This window comes from Microdochium trichocladiopsis, assembly GCF_020744255.1.
Source record: "Microdochium trichocladiopsis strain MPI-CAGE-CH-0230 chromosome Unknown B0I36scaffold_2, whole genome shotgun sequence".
In the NCBI taxonomy this organism is placed as follows: domain Eukaryota; kingdom Fungi; phylum Ascomycota; class Sordariomycetes; order Xylariales; family Microdochiaceae; genus Microdochium; species Microdochium trichocladiopsis.
The window spans coordinates 2900147-2921141 of record NW_025763545.1 but is presented as its reverse complement, the minus strand read 5'-3'; the positions used below and the strand labels follow the sequence as shown (position 1 = coordinate 2921141).

Here is a 20995-nt window from a genome sequence, read left to right as displayed (position 1 = left end):
GGTGCATGGAAGAAGGTCAGGTAGCAATGCAGAATTGGAGGAGAGGGACACGACACGACACGGAACCTGCCAGCCAAGCCGGGTCAGGTCGTGGGCGAGAAATGCGGTGGGTGACGGGAGCGGATGGGCTAGGTTAGTTTGGAGCTTGCTGGCGGACTGGCTGTCAGGCCCCACGGCTGGACGCGGGCTAGAAGGTTAGCCTCACGGCGTGTGGTGGTGACTGGTGGTGGCCGGACAGCTGTGGGGGGCATGGCGCCGATGACGATGTCGACATTCTGGATCGACCTGGAAGGTGGGCGCTGGTGGCAGGGCGCTAGCATCAGGCACACCGGCTTCCTAAGGCCGCCAGCCAGCACGCTACTTGGGTACAGGAGGGACGTGGTAGGGCAGGCACGCCTGAGGCGTTGCTCGTGACTGCTGCAGCCCAGTCTAGTCCCGTCAAATCAATAATTTATTTGCGCCTCCCGCAGACACAACTGGAGAGTACTAAGCACGCAGGTGTCTGGTGAAGTGTGTGGGCCGCTCCTGCCTTGGTGGTGCCGTCCCGCTGGGTGCCTTTCCGCCAGCCAGCCAGCTCATGTAAGCGAGCCCGCGGAGCGCAGCGTCTAACCAAGACATTTCCTCGTCACGCTGCACTCGTCTCTGACAACAGTCTCGGGCAGCTCAGCCGTGCCTCAAGGCGCAGCACTATTTCTGCCCCAGCCGCCCCCAATGGCTCCTCCCCGTCCGTGATCCTCCTTCCGTCACCGCTACTCGGACGGGCGTGGAGATGCACTGGTACCGGCGCCCGCCCCGTCACCGCTCCGTCCATGGGCACGTCACCACCAGCCAGCACGCTCGCCAGCAACGGGCATCCATCAGCAGCAGCAACCTGCATCGCCAGGGTCGCTGCCAGGTTTGGATGGATGCGGTCAACGGACCTGCGCGAGGCGGTCAAGCAGCTCGTCCCCACGGCCTGGTTCGGCATCACCAGGGCCAGCATCCAGCAACCTCGGCACCAGCCTAACCGCATTCCACCAGAGACATACTACGTACATTGGTGGTTCTCCAGTGGGCTCCGGCGCCCCTGCTGGCGCAGGTTGCGGCATTCTTTGTCGTGCATATGCAGACCCTTACACCCACATGACGGTCCTGCATGCATGCCTGTGCAGCTCACGGCGTGGGATGTCAGCGTGTCCATGCTTGCGAGAACCATCAGATCGCCGCCAAACCGCTGCGGCCCCCCATGCGGCCGCTGGAAAGGCCTGCTGTGCCTCTTGCAGGGGTTCGCACCCGACGTCTCACCAGCCTCACCCTCACCCCCACGACACAGCATGCGCACACTCGCATCCTCGGGGACGTCAGGCACGTTCATTATTCGCTGGCAATATTCCCCTTCTCGGAGCTATAGTACCACTGGCACACTCGATCCATCGGTACTATGGCGCAACAACTCCTGATAGTCAGGAGCAGTTATAGCGTCCATGGGAGTTTCAGTTCAAAATCCCATCTCCCTCTCCTCGATCGATTGTCGAGAGCGGCTTCACATTGCCGACATCCTGCAGGCTTTTAGACTCGGCCCTCACATACCGCTCGGGTTGACTTGCGGTCAAATGCTCAGGTGTACACTAACCCGGGTCGATTCTACTTGATGGCATCCCCCCTACGAAGGTCTCGGCCTTCATACTCCTTTCACTTCCTCATCATGTTACTCATGCGGTCCCGCTCAGGGTAACGGACCCCACAGCCACCTACTGGTAGGCCACCCGGAGGTGAGCTTTGGCGTCAGAAGTCAGTGGCCAGGCGATCCAGCAGTGAAATGACATGCCTGACGTCTGTGTGAACAACGTCTCAGTTCCTTTATGGACCTTTGATGCCGTTAAAGCTTCATGCGAGCGCAATTTCCGTGTCCTCGTCGTCCAATACAAGCCATATCGTCCAATAACCACCATTGCGGGGTGCCTGAGGCATTGATGTTTCCATTGCCCTCGCCCTTAGATCTCGTGGTCAATGCTGGTCACGTCACAAGAAACGCAGGCTGCTTTCGGCGAGGCGCCCACATTGATCTGTGCGGCAAGGAGTCCGTATGTGGCGATGATGACCATCACGAAACGCATTGACTTTGCGCTCATTTCCGTTATCCATCATCGTCTTCAAGCACAAGATGCTCAGTAGTGCTCGTTGGTGACAAAGATGTCATCCAAGCGAGTGTGCTGTGCGAATCTGGCAGGTGAATCCAGTTTTGCCCTGGCCTGGGTCAACAGAGCAGTGGCGATTCCTTACAAACTCTCGACAAGGCACGCGAACCCACACACCAACATCAAGGACTGTCTTGTGCCTTGACATCTCTCGTCCTGTGGCAGCAAGCTTTACACACCCCCCAACCATGTCTTGCGTGAAAGGCATGTACTTTCCGTTCTTGGACCACTGCGTCTCTCTCTCTCTCTCTCGCAGTGGTCACTGGCGGCGTGAGATGACACTATCAAACACTGACCCCATTCATTCGTCTTATTGGAAGGAGGGACCCATACACAATCAGGTTTTCCTCGACGGGAACTTTCTCCTGAAGGTCTGTGGGCTTATTGGGTACAGTACATGACCGAAGACTTCCTCTTCTTGACCAGGTCCCCTTGACCGTGAATCCTACTACGCGTGGCACAGGCATCATCGGTGTGTACTCCGTAATACCAGTCCCGCCTTCATGCCTGTCACTGTTACAAGGCTGTACCCCGTCTCTCTCTTCTCTCTCTCTCTTCCATGTCCGTCGGTGGCCGTATTCTCATTTCGGCATCTTACCAGGGCGACGACGACGACGTGGTGGGTGTCCATGGATCTTCAAACTTGCGACATGGAAGGAAGGAAGAAGAAAGAAAAAGCTTTTTTCCAGAAACCACGCACCGCCCCTTAGCATGGCCACTGCGATGCGACGGTGCGGGCTGCGCTGGCTCCTCCTCCTCCAAAGCTAATCCGAGCTATGGTAGCATGCTGGCCTCGCTGCGACGAGAGAGAGAGAACGTGCTTGACTCGTTTCACGCATTTTGTGTTTGCAGGCATGAACACGCACGCGTGTATGTACTACAAGGTGCTTATGACACCACAGAGCTGAAACTTCACACGATGCCCTACGGGGGCCGACTGTCGAAGGGCCGTCCCTTGGTGTGCGAGTGTGTGTGTGTGTGTTCAATATACCAAACAAGCAACTGCAAAGTGCGGCAATGATTAAGCAATCTGACAGCTCTGCAGTGGATAGTCTTACAAGCAAGTCCATACGTACGCGATCTCCGCAGGGCAGTTTCATGCATGAGGATCTCATAAAGAACAACCAGCGAGTGCTATTCAACACAGCACAGTTGCCAGGCATCAAACGAGATGTTAGTAAGTGCAATAGGTAAGCACGGGGCGACATGTTGTTGCTCTCGAAAACTGACTCTCAGCATAATAAGACTTGATTCGTGTTCAAAACCGCCGGGTCACATCTCGTTTATGGTGCCCAACCCCCTTAGTCCTTTCCGCTCACCGAACCATGCTCTTCTGGTGGTAGCACTACCGTCAAGCTCGGCGTGTGGGAGGGTGCGCGCGAGCCATACAACGCCCCGTCGCCCGCCTGCACATCAAGATGCGTAGCATCACAGTAGCGACATGCCCCATTACTTGCTGAGAGCGATGGCGGCATCAAGGATGGCACCGTGCCTTCTGCCGGTGTCACGCAAGATGGGCTGGGTTGCTTGGCATATCGCATCATCTTTGGTCTGTCGCCATGGAGGGAGTGTCGGCCAAACCCTGTTGCCAGCGTTGCGTGCAGCCCTAAGTCAGAGACACTCATACTGTATCACTCAGTCCATCTCGATTTTCAACCGGCCGTCCGTCCTGAAAATGCGATCTCCATGTGGAGCAGGAGGGGGTGCAAGTTGAACGACTTGGAGCAGGGTTGATCAAAGGCCGGATCACAACGGCAAGCCCATGGGGCGCGCCACAGTGGTCTGGACTGCGTGGCTGTCATGCCACTCTGCCAGTGAGCGGGATGCAACGAACTGAGCTCCCTGGAGATGATGGGTTGGACACCTACTAATCAAGCGAGGGACTTTTCGCATGGCCATACATGGGGTGGCGATCGTGGAACCTCGAAAACGAGGTTTGTCGTGTGATTGGCGTTGCATCCTCGATGGTGCCTCCCCTGTCCAGCTCATTTCAGCCCAACCCGGTGCCCTGCCATCGATCATCTCCAGGACCAGTCAGCAAGAAACGGCCCCTACCCTGCCCGCTTCTAGGGTTGTCTCCGTCGTCTTCTATGTGCCGCACCCCCCTCGCAGATGAATTCTTCCGTACGGAGCAATTGTGGCAGCAGTTCCGTGCGCGGTGGGTACATCAAATGCGCATCTCGAACATGGCTCAGCTGCAGCTAGGGTCTTCCAGTCCATGGCCAAACCCACCTTTCTCATTACCCGGACCCATCATGATCGACCCTTGGACAGTGTTATGTGCCCGCCCACAGGAGATGATGTAACCCGTGCTGGGCTTGCTGACGTTAACCCGCTTTTGAGGCCAGGGCACACAGATCGGCCTGAAGCTTCCTCCCCCGGTCGTGGGCGAGGATTGTTGCGTGAAGATCCTGATCCCCGCGTGATCATAGGACGGAACTTTTTTTCTCATATTCCGTTTTGAGTGCCGCACCTTGCCTGCCAATACCTTTTCCGATCGCAGTGGCGTCGTCGGAGCGAGACCTCTGGCGTGGCGGGGACGACGCGTTGCGAAAAGTTCCCACAACGTCGCTTTCAGGTGGGCACGCACGCGCACGACCCGGCCTCTGCACCGAGACTCTCCTCCCCCATGCCGCAAAAACCAGAGAAAAGAGACGCGTAGGCAAGTATTGGCCTAAGGTGGCTGGTTCATGTCACTTGCTGTTCCAAAGATCTGGGCTCGGGAAGCATCACTGACGCATCTGGCGTCGCAGTCGCAATCTTGACATGAATCCTTCGAGACGGCCTCATCGGTACGTCATGCTCGTGGGCGTACGTGAGCGACAGGCAACAGTTCCTGGTCCGAGACGTGATCGCCTTTGCAGCACCCGGCCAGGGGGCGCGGCAGCCCTGCCTGCTTCATCCTGCCGTCGATTGTGAACAGAGCAGGTGCCACAACGTTTCATGCTGCAGGGTTGGGTGCCCACATTCATGCTGCTCAACCCAAAAGGGTGGTTTCCGGCTTGCCAAGATCTCTGATTCAGAAACAGCCAGGTCTTGAGACGACATAATTGGATTCTTATGGAAAAGCTGTGTGGTTTGGAAACCTCGGGGTACTACTGTCTTGCTGTTTATGGGGCCTATAAGCCATCATGGCATATGGTCTCGTCGCAGCAATGTCGCCATCTCGCCTTGCAGGATGATGCTCCAGCCTGTCCTCGGCACCCGGTCAGAACAGGAGTTACACCAGAAGGAAGGTCATGTCGTGCTAACCAGCAGGGGAGCTTTTGAGAGATTGTACGGTACGAAAGGGAAAAGGCCCAGTCTCATTTCTCGAGTTTCCCCGACCCGCGCTGTTCGCACTCGAGGCCGAGCTCAACCAGCACTGGACTGGGTGTGGCCCGGAGGAGTGAGGCCTTCTTTTGGAGTGATCCACGCCTGCCAAGATGGCGGACGGCTGGATGGGCGGAATGACATCGGCTTGGCTGTGCCGCCTCGGATGAGTTGGATGCCCGAAGCGGCTGGCAACGGGACACGGGGTGTTCGCAGTGAGCACTAGCAATCTTGATAGGGGCATGTTCCCCATCCGTTCGTGACGGGATAGAGGATGATTGGGCCGTGACGTTGGCAAGACGGCTGGGCACTGGTTTTGTTTTGCGACGACGTGATTGGCGGCGGCGCTGTGGCGAGGGGTGGTACGGAGTAGCATTGACAAACGACAGGACTTGGGATGACGACCCCTAGCTCGGATCGGACACGGACTGGGCACCCATACACAAGCACGGCCCCGTGGCATCTTGGGAGTCGAGTCTGGGGCGTCTCAAGGACGACGACGGGCGTGTGGCCAGCCCAGCTATGCAACGCTGCAAGAAAGATGCTTGAGGATGTCTGGCCCCTCGCCGTGTGGCCCGCAGGCAGCCACGTTGACACTACTTGCTGCGACGCCAGGAGATTGACGTAGCGTTCGGGCTGGAGCCACAGATTGTGATGGCTTGTCATTTGCCAGCAGCGGAGACGGCCATGGTCGATCCGGTCAGACCACCGCACGGGGTGGTAGTGACTTTTTGTCGGGTGGTTGGCACTGCGTGGCAGTGCTCAAATCCTTCTCCCGTCGTAGGGTACTGACTCGATGATGCCTAGAATAGCCAGAGCAATCTGACTTGCTGCTCAAAGGATGAGTGGCGGTGCCACGATAGGTAGCCATGCCAGGGCACGCCTCGGCCGAGCTGCAAGCCGTCGTGGTCCGCCAGCAAGACCAGGTCAGTGGCCTGTCAAGAGAAAGGGCGAGGCGAGTTGCAGTCGTGGACGGTGCGGTCAAGCGGAATTCGTGATGAACGCCGGAACGCTTTGGACAAAGTTTGATGGATTGAAGAGACAGGAGTACGCAGGTCGTCCGAGAGGGTCGAGAACGCTCAGACTGGACTGTCTACGCTACGTAGACTTCATGGCTGGAAAAGAGCACCCGAGGAAGTCACGACCGGCGGCAGTTGTCGCTCGCTTAGCAGGGAGAGCACATGTGATTTGATTGTGATTGATTGCACGGCACGCAGGCGGAAGGTGTGACGCATCCAGCTCAGTCAGCAGGGAACATTGCAGGCGTTGCAATCTGACGGGCAGGCTGCAGGTCGCATGTCGTATGTCGCATGCCGCACGTGTCGCTACTCTCCTGGCGGGTTGAGCTGCAAGAAATAGAGTAGTTGGTTTTTGGGCACGCAATCAATAAGCCAGCAGCACATCAGCGAAGGCGACCCACCCTCGATCCAACTATCGACTTGGTTGGTCGTGCTCAACCTTATTTCTGCCGACTTGGCGATGCCAGAGGCCCTGCCGGGATACGACAGACGTTGGTCGATCTGGACTCCGCGATCGTCACTGAGGTCGTGGCCACTGCAAGCACCCAAGTTGTCGTGAGCCTGGCCCCCGGATAATACACCGAAACCTTGGGGGCGAGCCGAGTTCCGTCCCGACGGCGGTGCACCCCACGGCCGTGCGGCTCCGATGTGGGGGACAGCGCATGCGGGGCCGAGCCGGTACCGCACGTATACGTGATGTAAGGGGGATTCAAAATACCATGTCCCGAACCGGCTCTTCCGTGCTCGCCAGTTCCAGATCTTCATTTTGTCAGAGCCGACAGTTTTCGACTCGGTAAGCTCAAGGACCAGGGAACCCCAGCCACAAGCCTCCAGCCATCCTAGCCGTCGTCAACCATGACGTCCTCATCATCATCCTCCATCCAGCAATGGACCATCACGGAGCCATATCTCAACCTGCACTGCGGGCTCGGTGAGGGCCCCTTCTACGAGAAGGCGAGCAACACGCTTCGTTTTGTCGACATCAAGAAGAAGCGGCTGCACACCGTCGACCTCGCCAAGGGGCCCGAGTCGGTCACCACGCTCCAGCTCGACACGTGCTGCACCGTGACGGCCGACATTGTCGGCGTCGACCCCGCGGACAAGATCCTCTTCGGCGCAAAGTACGGCATCGCCGTGCTCGACCGCAAGTCGGGGTCGTATGAGTACGTGTCCAAGTTCCAGACGGACGCGGACAACAACAGGCTGCGCAGCAACGACGGCGGTGCCGACCCCCATGGCCGGTTCTGGCTGGGCACCATGACCGACTTTGACATGGGAGAGTTCAGGCCCGAGGGTGAGTGTTGTGGATGACTTCACGTCAAGTCTAGCGCGGCACAGGGAAATAGCCCCAGTATTGACTGCAGATTCCAAAGGCTCCGTCCACCTCTTCAAGGGCCGCAACGCCCCGGTGATCAAGAAGACGCCCGTCACCATCCCCAACTCGGTAGGCTGGTCTCCGGACGGCAAGACCATGTACCTGACGCACTCGTCGTCGCTGACCGTCTTTGCCTACGACTACTCGGGCAGCGACGAGGCCATCACCAACGAGCGTGTCTTTTACACGCACGAGGGGCCCGGCGAGCCTGACGGCTTCCGCGTCGACGCCGAGGGCAACATCTGGCACGCCGTGTACGGCGAGTCGCGCGTGCTCAAGCTGTCCCCCGAGGGCAAGTTGGTCGGGCAGATCAACCTGCCCACCAAGAACATCACGTGTCCCCAGTTTGTGGGCACGGAGCTGTTCCTAACGACTGCAGGCATGGAGAAGGGCGAGGGCACGGACGCCGAGGTCGAGAACAGCGGCGGCTTGTACAAGATCGACGTTGGTGTAAAGGGGTTGGATCTGTTCGAGTTCAAGCTAGACGCGTAGACTACTGCCTGGCCGTTTATATGCTGGCTATAAGATACCACGGCGAAACGTATAGAAGCTCAGATAGAAATTGATCCTGGAGCTGCAATTTGTCGTATCCATAAATTCGTATTTTGCATGCGTGAAAAGGGAACTCTCGAATATCGCCCAACAAATACCACACTGATAGTCCAGACATTTTCAACACAAAACACACAGACAGATAAGAAAGCCAAGAGCAGCCTCGCCAACGACCAGAAAACGGTCTGGCAGTCCAGAGCCGAGCCGATGGTGGGGTTTGCGAAAGTCGCCAGATGGCGTGACCGCCCACCCACGAAACCCAACGAAGCGTCCTTCCCCTTTCGGACAAGACCAGGCGCGGCGCAATTGCTCGATCGCGAGCAGCCCTCAACATCGTTGACCAATTTGGACCACTTGCAGTCCCGAAGCCGTTCCGGATCTGGTTGACCGTCCCGGCCGGCATATTTGGGCGCTCTTGCCGCCCAGTCGCATCCGGGCGCGGCATACTCGAGAGTTCAGGAAGCCAGGCCGCCGCCACCACCACCACCAACGAACGAAGGCGGCCATCCGTCAGCTGCGGGAACCTCAACTGAATCCAGCCCCGTGCCTACCGGTATCAAACGTCCAGGGCAAAGACGGGCAATCCGCAACCCACATTGGCCGCAGAGGGGCAGCAAACAGTCAGAGACCATGGGTTCCGTGGACCGGGCCGCCGGCTCCGCAGCCTCGGCAAGCAGCAATGGCACCCTGAAGCGCCGCCGCCGGGTTGCCGTCATCGGCGCCGGGCCCTCGGGCGCCATCACTATTGACGAGCTGGTGCGGGAGCGGTGCTTCGATGTCGTCCGCGTCTTCGAGCGGCGCGAAGCCCCTGGTGGCTGCTGGGTCGACGATGCCGGACTGAGTGCAAGTAGTGACCAGAATGGTGGTAGTGGTGGCTCAGGTCCCAGCCCTTCGAGGACGACAACGGCACTGTCTTCGTCGCTGTCATCAACAGCACCCGCAAACCTGGATGCCAACATCCTCGCCGCCCTCGCGGCAGGGACCGCGGATCCTCCGGTGCAAACACCCGCCGCCGAACTGCTTCCCTCTATCAGGTCAGCAACTCTGACGCAAGACGCCACCACTCCCGATCTGCGCGAGGAATGCATGCGCCTCCGCGAGGCCCGCCGCCATCAACCGCGCTTCACCGAGTCCTCGATATACCCGTATCTCGAGACCAACGTGGACGTCGTGACGATGCAGTACAGCCAGGAGCCCATAGTCGGCCCGCCCTCGGCCCGCTCCGTCGCCCTGCACGGCGAGGACACCCCCTTCCGGCACTGGACCGAGATGCGGCGCTACGTCGAGCACCTGGTGCGCCGCAGGGGCTACGAGGAGCTCATCGAGTACAACACGACCGTCGAGAGGGCCGAGAAGGTCGGCGAGGAGGAGTGGAGGCTGACGCTCCGCAAGGAGGTGCGGCTTGGAGATGCCGTCGAGGACGAGTGGTGGGTGGAGTGGTTTGACGGTCTCGTCGTTGCAAGCGGGCATTTCAGTGTTCCGTACATCCCACATGTCGACGGCCTCGCGGATCTTGTGCGGGACAGGCCGGGGAGCGTCCTGCACAGCAAGCATTTCCGCGGCAGAGACGCTTTCAAGGACAAGGTTCGTGTTTGCAGCATTTCCCATAGTCCAAATCAGTCAAATTTCATGGAACCTCGAGTCAATACTTACAAACAACCAGCGAGTCGTCGTGGTGGGAGCCTCCGTCTCGGCAGCAGACATAGCCTTCGACCTCGTCCAGTCCGCCAAGCTGCCCGTCCACGCCGTCATGGTCGGGCGCAACCCAAACCCGTTCTTTGGCGACGGCGCCTTCTACCACCCAGGCATCGCGCAGCACCCTACCATTCTGCGCATCGAAGTCAATCCTCCCACCACAACCACCACCACCACCACCACAACTACAACAACAACAACAACGGCACAAGGCGGAGGAGGACCTCCTCCGCGGCGGCGCACAGTGCACTTCATCGACGGCACCTCCGTCAGCGACGTAGACCACATCATCTTCGGCACGGGCTACACCTGGTCCCTGCCGTTCCTCCGGGACGCGGGAGTCGAGACCCGCAACAACCGCGTGCCGGGCCTGTACCAGCACGTCGTCTACACGCGCGACCCGTCCCTGCTCTTTGTCGGCGGGGTCGGTGCGGGCCTGACCTTCAAGATCTTTGAGTGGCAGGCCGTCCTCGCCGCGCGGGTCCTCGCGGGAAAGGCGCGCCTGCCTCCTAGGGAGGAGCAGGAGCGCTGGGAGGCGCAGAGGGTCGCGGAAAAGGGCGACGGGAAGGGGTTCTGGACCATTTCGCCGCACTTTGAGGAGTACTTTGAGGCGCTGCGGAGGATGGCCAATGGTGACGACGACGGCGGCGATGGTGTGGATGATGTGGATGATGGGACTGCTGCGGAGGGAAGAAAGGGGCAGAGGTTGTCGCCAGCACCAGCACCAACAGCACCAGCGGCGAGCACAGCAACGACACCAGAAGGGCCAGCGGAGCCGGTCAACGCGGGAAAGGCAGAGGTAGTACAGTTAGGCAGGAGAATTCTCCCACCGTTCGACCGGGCGTGGCAGGACGCCTTTATGGCCGGGCACGAGCGGCGCAAGGACATGTGGAAGCGCATCATAGCGCGGGATGCGGCGACGTGGGAGACGCAACACGCCCCTTCGTCTGTCAGCGGGAGCAAGGAATAGAAATCTGCTTTGTTCCAGCCACACCTTGGTATCCTGGCGGTCGTTTGCGTGTCAGCCTTTGCAAATTACAGGTAGATTCACTCAGAGGCAGGACCAGGGTAAGGCAAAAGAGCCAGTGTCCCAACACAGATTTTTGCTCTTCCAGGACTTTCAATTGTCGCCATCGAAAGATAGGTGTGGCTCGCTGGCTGGCCAGCAGGCTGGATTTCAAGTATATACTGTCTCGATCTAAGCCTCCAATATCAAGTATCGTCTATCCGTTCACCCTTTTCTGCTCTCAAAACTCGCCTCAGCTCGTCTACTAAGACTGTCTAGGACGCCCCGACCAAATCTCAAAGCACGTAGCCTCCAGCTCCGACGCAGCTCCACGGCCGAATCCCCTTTGCCTCCTCGAGCTCGACACACCACCACAGAGCGTCCTTGGCCTTGTCAGCCTGGCTGCTCTCCTCGTACGCCCTGGCAAGCGCGAACCACGCCTCCGAATTGTTCCAGCCGGTGCCGAGGCGCGTCAAGCTCGACAACAATCCGTAAGCCCGATCGCGCGCAGCGAGACGGTCGACCAAGGGCAGAGACGTCGCCTTCCATGGGGCAGGCAGCTCATTCGTCTGTGTTGACGTCGCCGGCTTCATCTTGGATTGCGATAGCGTCTGGCTTTCCGGCCGTGTCCCACTGACAGTGCTGGTGGGCTTGAGGCCAATCGGCACATTCGGCAGCGCTGGTGCAGCACTTTGCTTCTTCGAGTGACTAGCGGCGCTGCTGTGGGCCGCATCCTCTGCTGGGAGTGTGCCAGGCTCTGCTCCTACCACCGCGACCTTAGGAACAGCCGGATCAGGCAGCAGGTTTTCACTGTAAATATCCAGCAGAATATTGGACAGGCCGAGGATGGACTGCGGGTGATTGGGAGAGCGAAGCAGGGCTTCTTCGAAATGTGCCCGTGCTTTGTATGGAAGATCTTGTACGAGAGCAAGATATCCGGCCTGGAGGCCTGTCAGTATTCGGCAAGTAGTGTAAGGGTGCAAAGTATAATAAACCTACCTCAGCGTGGACATCACTCCACAGTTCATCCGCACTCTTCTTCCCACCCCATCCGGGAAAGCTCAACCTCACGAGCCCAGATGTATCCTTGGCAATGTCCGCCTCGAGCGTGTCGACAATGCTTTTGGCCTCCTGAATCGCTTGCACAGTGTCCTTCACCATACCAGCCCGCCTATAGAAAGCAGCGATGAGCAGCCACACCCGAACGAGGATGATTTGTTGCTGGCGCTTGGCTTGGTCATCCGGAAATTGAACAACAGGCAGAGCACTTGGCGGCGAAAGCGTGTCAATGGTAATGTCGGCAGCTGGCGCGGACCGGGCCGAGATATTCGAATCGAAGCGAAGAAGCCCTCTGCCGCGGCTGAACGAAGCCTCTCTTCCAATGCTGCTCTTGCTTCCATAAGAAAAGAACTCAGGCCGGTCATTGGCCGGGATTTCAGTCGCGGGTGTAAAGTAGTCCTCACCGTCCACGACTGTCGGCTCGCGCGCAGTAGCGCTGGTACTGGCTGCACGCCGCTGAGACGTGTCGCTCTCGGGCTTCTTCAGACTGCTCCGCCGGGCAGAATCGCTGCGCCTGCCTCGCGTACTGGGCCTTTGTGAAATGCCGTTCTCGCCTTGGTCGTCGGTGACTTGAATCGTGGGCGCAGCTGTGGTGGTGCTTCGACTGGTCTGGGTTGTGAGTGGTCGCTCAGGCAAGCTGGACATGTCGCTAGGCGCGGCGCTCGCTGGCTTGCGGGAGTTGCGGTCTGACCGAGATCCAAAGATGCTTCCACGCACACTCTTGACTGTCCCAGCAGAGCTCTTGGGGACATCCAGCATGCTCTTCTGGCCCGTCGGAGGTTTCTGTGTACTGCCAAAGAGTCTCGTGTAGAGGACGAGGAGCTCCTGACAAGCATTCACGGCAACCTCTGGGCCTTCCAAGAGCTCCACAAGGGCTAGTTGTGTCATCTTCACTTCGATGATACCTTCTTTCTCGACATCGTCCATCTCGTCCACAAGACCAAGTGTCTGCGCCTTGGCTTCCAATTCGTTCAGGTGTTCACTTCGGAAGCCGCCCTGCAGGGACTGCGAGCCAAACAGGACTGTTGGGTCGTCAAACTGCTCAAAGGCGCCTTCGCAAGCCCGCGACGCCATCACAAAGTCCTGACGTGCGCTCATCAAAAGAGCCAGTAGATGCCACAAGGGTATCAAAGAACGTTCCCTCCAGTAAGTTCCAGTCTCCAGCGTCGTGTCCCCGGCCTTCTTGTTCGACATGAGCGCGGCCTTGACAATGTCGATGGCTGCGCTCAGTTGTCTCTGCTCAGCGAGCACAATGCCAAGTGTGAAGAGCGTCCTGACATCTGTGGGGTTGCCGGTCTGAGGCGAAAGGGATTTTTGAAAACTGCCGATGGACTTTGACTGCATTTCAGAGCGAACTGCGGTGTCAAAGGTGTACCGAGCCCATTGAGCTTGCGAGAGGCCGATTGCCTGCCAAGCTAGTGCGTTTGTCCAGGAGGAGATCCTGGGGTGAAGCTCGGTCCCATCAGCGGTCTCCTCGCCGAGGGTCGAAATATTCTCCTCCGTGTTGGGAAGCGGAGCGGGCAGCTTCTGCAGCATCTGCTCCAGCTGAACACCGAGATTGTACGACTTCTCCGCAGCGTCATGGAAGCCATACTTGCAGAGTGCAATGATGGCTTGGGATATCGTCTGTAGCACAGTGGCGTCGTCGTCAAGGCTTGGCTCAACATGGCCAGTCTTGTCGATCCTGGCCGTCCCTTTTGTAACGATGTCCAGGTATGAATCGAAAGCATGGAACGCCAGGTCAAACTCTGCGACTGAGAGGTGGACAGTAAACAGGGACCTGAGAATGGAGGTGGAGTGGAAGGTCTTGGTCGCAGCGCGGTACAAAATGTCCAGAATGCCACGGCTGAGTCCTTCCTTGCCGCCGGGGCCCAGGTCATGCTCGTGCCAGTCGCGGCCACCAAGAACAGCCCAGTTCGCCATTGCCGTGTTTACAAAGTGCTCCACCTCTTCTCGTTCCTCGTCTGCCCGTGGGAATGGTGTCTCCGTCAGCAAAAGACCTTCGTAGGCGGCTTCGACCTTCTTGAGCTCAATTCGTAGTTGGTTCCGAGCTGACGTGTCCTTCGTAATGGCCGTGAGGTTGCCTGGCGGATAAGGCAGATCGTTCTGCAGTATTCCAGAGAGTGCCGTGTAGTACTCGCCCCATATGCGCCGCCTCGGAATGGCACCACGGAATCCGTGGCCCCCTTTCAGGGGAGTGCCCTGTGTCGTAGATGATTCCCAGTACTTCGCCCAGCATCTCAAAGGGGTTAGAGAGTTGGGGTCTGCTAAGCTCTTCTCTCCTGCCTCTAACGTCCTTGCTTGGAGCATGCAGTATTCGGTCAGGAAGAGCTCGGCCCAAAAACTCAGCTGCTGCCGGCCCTTGTACCCATTCCAAACATCGGCGAGAGGGCCCAGAGCGCTTTCGAAGACGGTCAAGGCCTCGAGTCGCCGATCGTCCCGTGACAAGCAATTGGCTTTGAGGTACGCAGCTTTCAGCATGCATACGCGAGTCCACTCGCCCAGGGTGCTGACGTCGCCAAGCTCTGCGTCGCTGCCACTTATTGCCAGAGATAGCTGCTCGGACGCGAGCTCATACTCGCCCACCGCCCAGTACAGCCACCCCACGCACACGCGTGCTTGGTATCGTTCTTCGGGGTATTTGGATTCGTTCTCGAGTACCTCTAATAGCCTAGGGGCCAGGGTTGCGGCATCAAGCTCGGTCGGGGGGATCGCAGTCGCTGGTCTGGAGCCGGGCCGTTCCTTGAGCGAGGCTAGGATGATTTTGTGCTCGGTCTCGGCAGTTGTCGCAAGGCCTGCGAGGAGCAAAGTCAGCAACATTGCATTGTGAAAGATGGTTTGAGCTTGAGCAGACGTACATTCTCTGTCTGTGGTGTGCTTGCGCACCTTGCGCACCAGGTTTGGGATCTCGTCCCATTGAGCAGAACACCGCGCATTCTCGAGGAATTGCACGTTCAGTTCGCCCTTGGTCGGTTTCTTTTGCGGGAGTCAGTATCTCTGCACCACAGGCATTACCAGGGGGCGGGTGCAAGAGCCGGGCGACGTACTGGCATGGTGCCAGTTCAGGAGGGACCTCCAGAGGAGGCGGACCTGGAGGCACGGAGTGATGTGGATATCACGACTTGTGCTTGCTGCACATGACAATGGACGGGTGGCTCTAGAATGACGTTGTCGTCTTGGGTACGGAGGCGAGGCGCGGCAGACGATTTCACTGCAGAGGTGTAGAGGCGGCCGGGTGTGGACTAGACAAGTAACGTAGACAGTCTGGTGAGGCCGTCGACCGCTGGATCAAAATCAAGGTCATATGCGATGGCGCCCAGGATGCAGTCATTGGCGGCGGGCAGCAAAGGCGGTGCTGCTCAGGGGCGCACCAGGCCAAGCTCCACGGCCGCTGTGGGGAGCTTGTGAGCTGCCAAACGGGCGCGTGGTGGAGCCCGGCGTTGTCACAGGCTCCTCCCGGGCCTCTGACCTCATGTTCTCTGTAGACGCATTGCCCCGCTAAGCGCGTCTGTGCATGGGGAGCGGCCAGTGGGCCAGGGACACGCGGTGGAGCAAGGCTTTATCGACCTTATCTGGTTGGAACTCAGATGGCCACCAGCCAATCACAGGGTTCAATCTCCTCCGGCTCCACCAAAAAGTTCTATCCCGAGAGAGCCATCCGGAGTTCCTGCATCAAGTAATTGTGATCCAGTCGAGGCCGACATCCTGAGGCTGTCGCAGTAGCAACGGCTCAATCTCAAAAGAAGCAGCCACTATCATACCAGAGCTAGATCGGCCTGGGAGACTGAGGTCAAATTCTGCCTCCAGGACACACAGCGTCTAGTTGCGGCAACCACCAGTCATGGCTCACATCGCTCTCCCGGCGGAGCTTCGAAGCCTGTGCCGGAGACTGGCATCCTCCAAGCCTGAAGCACTTCTCGGTGTCTTGCCCGCTCTACTCGAAGACGTGCTGAGGTGTGAGGTCCCTCTCTCGAAGCCCCAGGAGGCCAAGGGTCTGGACTCGACTCCCGAGGCGTCTGCACTCGTCCACAAACTCAAGACACAGATCACAACCCTTCTTCAGGGCAGGAGTGCTGCCGGCCGTTTCCTGGGCGTCGCTCTGGCCAAAGCAGCCGTAGAGGCAGGAGGATGGGAATGTCTCCGTTCTTCAGAACCGTGGGTTCGAGCACTCCTGTCGATATTACAAGTAAGTCCTAGTTACTCTGTCACTTCCAAGCCCTTAGGTTCTGACAGACTGACCCACCATGCAGAAGAAAGACCCTGCTGTCACCAAAGAGGCTGCGCTCGTCACTCTAGTCAAGATTTACACACTCCTCCATGAGTTCCCGACCCTGATTCGCGAGATTGTGACGCCTACTCTACCCACACTGGCCACCTCGTGTTTGCAGATTCTCAAGCCACCGCCCTCGACCAAGGCACAGGCGGCCCCCTTTGGCCTCACCGAGACAATCTTCGAGACTTTTTCAACTCTCGTGCCACTGTACCCCACGACACTGCGTCAGTTCGCCGCCAAGCTCAGGCAGGATGCGCGAGCGTTCGTGGCACCAACGTGCTCGGACGAGGCATTCGTGCCTCGTTCACTAGTCACCGCGAGCCGGCGGCTCACAGTGAGACTGCACATGACCGCCGCCAAGGGCGGAGATGCTGCCGAGTGGAACAAGCAAGTTTCGCAGCTCGTCAGAGACGCCCACAGCACGGCCGACCAGGTCTTCAGAGCTATCGTGGAGACTTGGGAGTCGTCGTCTGGTTACGTACCACAGCGTCCCGACTTCGAACAGGAGCCTTCGGGTGGCAGCGACAAGCCAGATGATCTTCCTACATGGAGCGGTATACAAGCTGGCAGCGAGCGGCTGGTAGGACTGCTCGGGTACCTGGCCGAGGTCCTCAGAAGTCACACAAAATCAGCTGTGACCATCCCTATCAGCTCTATCATGGACATCACCACGAGGATATCGTCGATCGTGCCGCCGTCCGCGAACAAGGAGCGTTTCGAGTCAGCCCAGATGAACGCCGCTGTCGGCAGAGAGGAGAGGGACGAGCTCTGGAGCGCGCTCCCGGGTATCCAGATCGCCGTCATGACTCTTCTGTCCACCCTTATTAACCGCCTTGGCCGCAGCTTCGTGCCGCTAGCACAGGAGTCGCTCGAGCAAACGCTGCGGATGCTCGGCTCGTTCTACCGCATCCCCGAGGTCCGACACGCCACGTACATCCTGGCCCGCAAGCTACTCGGGCTCTGCGGGCCGACCATGGCCAAGATCTCGGTCGACGGCCTGGATCTCGTCATCAAGTGCTGCTGCCGCGACCTGCACGGCGCGAGCGGACACCTGAGGCGCACGCAGCAGCACACGACCACGCTGCAGAACGGCAACAAGACGAAATCCGCGCACCAGAACGCCGACGCCTTCCTCTCGCCAGCAGGCAAGGCCGCCGAGAGCACGGTCAGCGTGTCCCTGAGCACCGCACACATCAGGGCCGCCGAGGCGCTCCTGGCCACGCTTCACAGCAGCGTGCCGCAGCAGCACGTCCAGTCGGCCGCCCGGGGCAGGATGCTGCAGGCCGCGATCCTGGCTCGCAGCAAGGAGGCCCAGGTCGCCAGCGTGCTGCACCCCCTGCGCGACAGCAGCGGCCGGTCCCAGGTCATCCTGCCGTACCTGATGCGGCAGTTCCCCCACGACGCCGGCGTGGAGCTGCTGCGGTTCAACTTCCGACCCATGGCTACGGGCAGGCCTGGCGGCGAGTTTGGGGACTTTGGTGACGCGAACGACGACGACGCAGATGTCGACATGACCGGCGACGAGTCTGGGAAACCCGCGACTGCTTTCGGACACTCACGCCCACAGTCCACTTACATGCCCTCGTCGAACCCTGAGGCGGTCGACGAACAGCCAATGTTCGGTGTCGGGTTATCCGATCCAAGCAGGTCGGCAGCAGCAGCGACGGCAGCAGCACTAGCCACCACCGAGTCCCCGTTCCTGGCGCAAACAGCAGCGACGACGACAACAACAACATCGACAGCCGTGTCAGAGAGCTCAACCACGACGAGTGCGTTGAAACGCAAGAACGACGCGGACGAGACGTCACCGCCGAAGCGGGTGGAAGTCGAGACCACCGTCATCGCGTCGAGCGTGGTAGAAGCCGTGCCGCAGCGTCCCGCGTCGAGGGCTAGAGTGGAAGCACCTGCGCCGGCAGAGGGTGACGATGATGATGATAGTGATGATGAGAGCGTGCACTTGAATATGGAACTCGACTCTGAAGGCTCCGATGACGACGGGGAGGAATAATAATCGTCAGCTTAAGCATGCACAATCATAATAGACCACAAGGGCCCCTGCTTGAGCGTTTGAAAGATTTAATACTCTGGAATAAGTTATCCCAAACATTGATTATGGTGGAATGGAGCTGGGCTACTATGCAATGGTTTAGTCAAAGCTATGTGACATACTGCGTCAGTCTCGCAGCCATGCCCTCCGCTTCTCCTCTTTTCGGGCTTTCCGCTTCTCCTTGAATGCCTTGAGCTCGGCCTTGCTAGGCTTCTTGCCGCTGCGCTCAGCCTTCAGACTCCGCCCGTCGTGCGTGTTGGCCACTGCATCGACATCAAAGTAGGCATTCAGCTGCCGCCGCGACTTGTTCTCATCGTTGTGCCGGTTCTGCAGGTCATCCCCGCCAGCCTGCCAAGCGCCCGTGAAGCGGTTGAAGGAGCCACTGGCAGCGAACTCGCCGTCATCGCCACCATATATCCCTGATGGTACCACAGCCGCTGGTTCCTCTGGAGCAGACGGCTTCTGTGCGTACCACGCGTTTGGGTCGTAGTCACCGTGGATTGCTGGGTTGTATCCGCCTGCAGGGAGTGCGTCGGCTGACGCCGCAGGTAGAGGCGGCGCTGCCGAAGATGCTGGTTGTGTCTGGCTCTGTGGTGCCGTCGCGACGCTACTTGGAGCGAGTCTTGGGTTCTCCCACGTTGTTGCGCCGGTGAGGCGGTTGTAAAAGTAGTATGCTTGGGCTTCGTCGCTCCAATGGAAATCCCAGCCATCGTCCTCTGCAGGTGGAGGTGCCTCTGTGGGTAGTGGAGGGGCCTCGTCGGGTAACGGCGGCGCACTATCGGCGGCTGCCTCCGACTCTGCTCTGGGCGGCGAGGCTTCGCCGGACTCTAGTGATGTTGAACGTGATCGTGGAGGCGTGGCAGATGTGGGCTTGTCGGCACTTGGCGCTTGCGTGTCACTGTCATTCTCGATCGCATCTGTCTTCTGGGCGGTGGTCTCAGTGCCGGCCTCTTCTTGTGAGCCTGCAGAATCAGAGTCGACTGTGACTGCGACGGCTGGTGCGACAGATGCTGCCTCTTCTGCGTGGGGTTTCTGTGGCCCAGACATATCTGCGGTTTCACTGCGCCAGGCAGACAAAGTCGCAAGATCAGGGACACTGTGCTGGACGGCTTGCTTGGTGCAACGCGTGGCTCAGGGCTCAGGACGTCGCAGCTGAAGGCGCATTGGTAAGTATGTGACAGTGGCACGGCACAAGAGGTGACGACTGGGAGGATACATGTTGGCAGAGTGAGGACGGCTGATTCTAGGGCGGCGACAATTGGCGCGGGCGCTGGGGTTGCGGTGATTGATTTACAGAGTGTGTGTCGGCGGACGTTGTCGGGCGAGGTCCGGATGGTACAGACGCTTGACGCGGGAGTGAGGTGCGGTATGTAGCAAGGTGGAAGGGTTTGCGATGACGAGGGTTGTCAGATTGGCGATGGTTTGCACGGCCGAAGATGCTGCACGAGATGCGCGTGCGGAAGATGCGAGGCTAGGTCCACGCTGGAGGCGAGCAACGACTCCTGATTGGCTCTGTCTGGTGGTGGGTTATTCCTTTGCTGCAAACAGCTTCGGCAGTTGCCCAGGTGGCTCCTGCACCTTCCGTAGAGCTATCTGGGTGCATCTTTTGACACGAGGCATTCTGGCTGCTCGAGGTTGAAGCTGCATGTTGTGTGTCTTGACAGCACAAGACGGCGGCCTTTGCCTTGGCAGGGCGAGGGATGGTCGGCTGCTGCGACTGTTATTCTGGGCTTGGGCAGCCTGTGCTAGTTAGTCGCTGGGCCTAGTCCAGGCACCTGCAACGCCCACCGTAAAAGCCCCTGCTCGTGCGTGGCCCGCTGCGGCCGTCGTCCAACCTGAAGCACCGAGGCGCTGCTGCTACTCGAGTTCGTGGGTTCCCTCAGCTCTGACGCATGTTTCCCCGGATCCTGTGCCGGCTCCTGCAGGCGGGCATCGAGGCGGGAAACAAAGGTTGATGATGGCCTCGAGCAGCTGCCATCACGACAGACAGGCAAGACAGCCAAGTCGCCGGCACAACAGAACAACTGTTAGCTGACAGATGTAGGGACAAAGAAAGGCCATTGTCGACCAGGACGACAGGGCAAGAAGGGAGACGGCCACCATGATCAGAGACAGGGATGTGATTTTTACCCTTGGCGGCGGGCACGATTGGCCTCTGCCCCTGTCAGAGCCGGCTGGGCGGCTGTTGCTTGTTCTCGTCATGGCGACAACCATCCAAGGACAAGAGCTCGTATTACCTGCATGCATGCGCTGGTGCGCTGGGCAACAAAACCAGGCTGGTTTGTTGTCCGCAAGCACGTTTCTCTTCCACAAGGGCCTCTGTCCTCTTAATTGACGTGCTGCTCGCTCCTTTGTTCCTGCGACTCGGCGCAACTTGGCTTTGCGCATTTCAAAGTTTCCACAGACCACACAGCTCGGTGGGCCAGTGACTCGGATTGAGAACAAGACACAAGCCATCGGCTTGCAGCAAGAACTCCGCA

General features: G+C 58.9%; 7 protein-coding genes across 7 annotated transcripts; 4 read left to right on the top strand and 3 right to left on the bottom strand.

Moving 5' to 3' along the window:
* Positions 1 to 2560: 2560 nt before the first annotated feature.
* B0I36DRAFT_73544 (uncharacterized protein) lies at positions 2561 to 3338 on the top strand. The gene has a single exon (XM_046163297.1). It carries the CDS (start codon positions 2737 to 2739, stop codon positions 3196 to 3198), a length of 462 nt encoding a protein of 153 aa, XP_046017104.1. The 5' UTR covers positions 2561 to 2736; the 3' UTR covers positions 3199 to 3338.
* Positions 3339 to 5185: 1847 nt separating this feature from the next.
* B0I36DRAFT_73533 (uncharacterized protein) lies at positions 5186 to 6141 on the bottom strand. Its single transcript, XM_046163296.1, has one exon. The coding sequence runs from the start codon at positions 5950 to 5952 to the stop codon at positions 5425 to 5427; it is 528 nt and encodes a 175-aa protein (XP_046017103.1). The 5' UTR covers positions 5953 to 6141; the 3' UTR covers positions 5186 to 5424.
* Positions 6142 to 6955: 814 nt separating this feature from the next.
* Positions 6956 to 8472, top strand: B0I36DRAFT_315216 (uncharacterized protein). Its single transcript, XM_046152859.1, has 2 exons — positions 6956 to 7802; positions 7882 to 8472. The coding sequence occupies exons 1-2, from the start codon at positions 7364 to 7366 to the stop codon at positions 8373 to 8375; spliced, it is 933 nt and encodes a 310-aa protein (XP_046017102.1). The 5' UTR covers positions 6956 to 7363; the 3' UTR covers positions 8376 to 8472.
* Positions 8473 to 9065: 593 nt separating this feature from the next.
* B0I36DRAFT_346015 (uncharacterized protein) lies at positions 9066 to 11100 on the top strand (the record flags this gene model as incomplete). Its single annotated transcript, XM_046156416.1, has 2 exons — positions 9066 to 10019; positions 10099 to 11100. 2 exons carry the CDS (start codon positions 9066 to 9068, stop codon positions 11098 to 11100), a joined length of 1956 nt encoding a protein of 651 aa, XP_046017101.1.
* Positions 11101 to 11432: 332 nt separating this feature from the next.
* On the bottom strand, positions 11433 to 15248 carry B0I36DRAFT_372203 (putative filamentation protein Rhf1; the record flags this gene model as incomplete). Its single annotated transcript, XM_046160095.1, has 4 exons — positions 11433 to 12077; positions 12136 to 14990; positions 15054 to 15171; positions 15243 to 15248. 4 exons carry the CDS (start codon positions 15246 to 15248, stop codon positions 11433 to 11435), a joined length of 3624 nt encoding a protein of 1207 aa, XP_046017100.1.
* A 644-nt stretch (positions 15249 to 15892) lies between these two features.
* B0I36DRAFT_262674 (rRNA processing/ribosome biogenesis-domain-containing protein) lies at positions 15893 to 18535 on the top strand. Its single transcript, XM_046151154.1, has 2 exons — positions 15893 to 16381; positions 16446 to 18535. Exons 1-2 carry the CDS (start codon positions 16037 to 16039, stop codon positions 18474 to 18476), a joined length of 2376 nt encoding a protein of 791 aa, XP_046017099.1. The 5' UTR covers positions 15893 to 16036; the 3' UTR covers positions 18477 to 18535.
* A 106-nt stretch (positions 18536 to 18641) lies between these two features.
* On the bottom strand, positions 18642 to 19562 carry B0I36DRAFT_359595 (uncharacterized protein; the record flags this gene model as incomplete). The annotated part of the gene is made up of 1 exon (XM_046158162.1): positions 18642 to 19562. One exon carries the CDS (start codon positions 19560 to 19562, stop codon positions 18642 to 18644), a length of 921 nt encoding a protein of 306 aa, XP_046017098.1.
* Positions 19563 to 20995: the final 1433 nt, after the last annotated feature.

Coding starts and splice junctions, on each gene's coding strand:
- B0I36DRAFT_315216 (XM_046152859.1), top strand. CDS start 7,364: ATGACGTCCTCATCATCATCCTCCATCCAGCAATGGACCATCACGGAG. Junction 7,803..7,881: donor GGGAGAGTTCAGGCCCGAGG/GTGAGTGTTGTG, acceptor CAGATTCCAAAG/GCTCCGTCCACCTCTTCAAG.
- B0I36DRAFT_73533 (XM_046163296.1), bottom strand. CDS start 5,952: ATGCCACGGGGCCGTGCTTGTGTATGGGTGCCCAGTCCGTGTCCGATC.
- B0I36DRAFT_73544 (XM_046163297.1), top strand. CDS start 2,737: ATGTCCGTCGGTGGCCGTATTCTCATTTCGGCATCTTACCAGGGCGAC.
- B0I36DRAFT_262674 (XM_046151154.1), top strand. CDS start 16,037: ATGGCTCACATCGCTCTCCCGGCGGAGCTTCGAAGCCTGTGCCGGAGA. Junction 16,382..16,445: donor CACTCCTGTCGATATTACAA/GTAAGTCCTAGT, acceptor CCCACCATGCAG/AAGAAAGACCCTGCTGTCAC.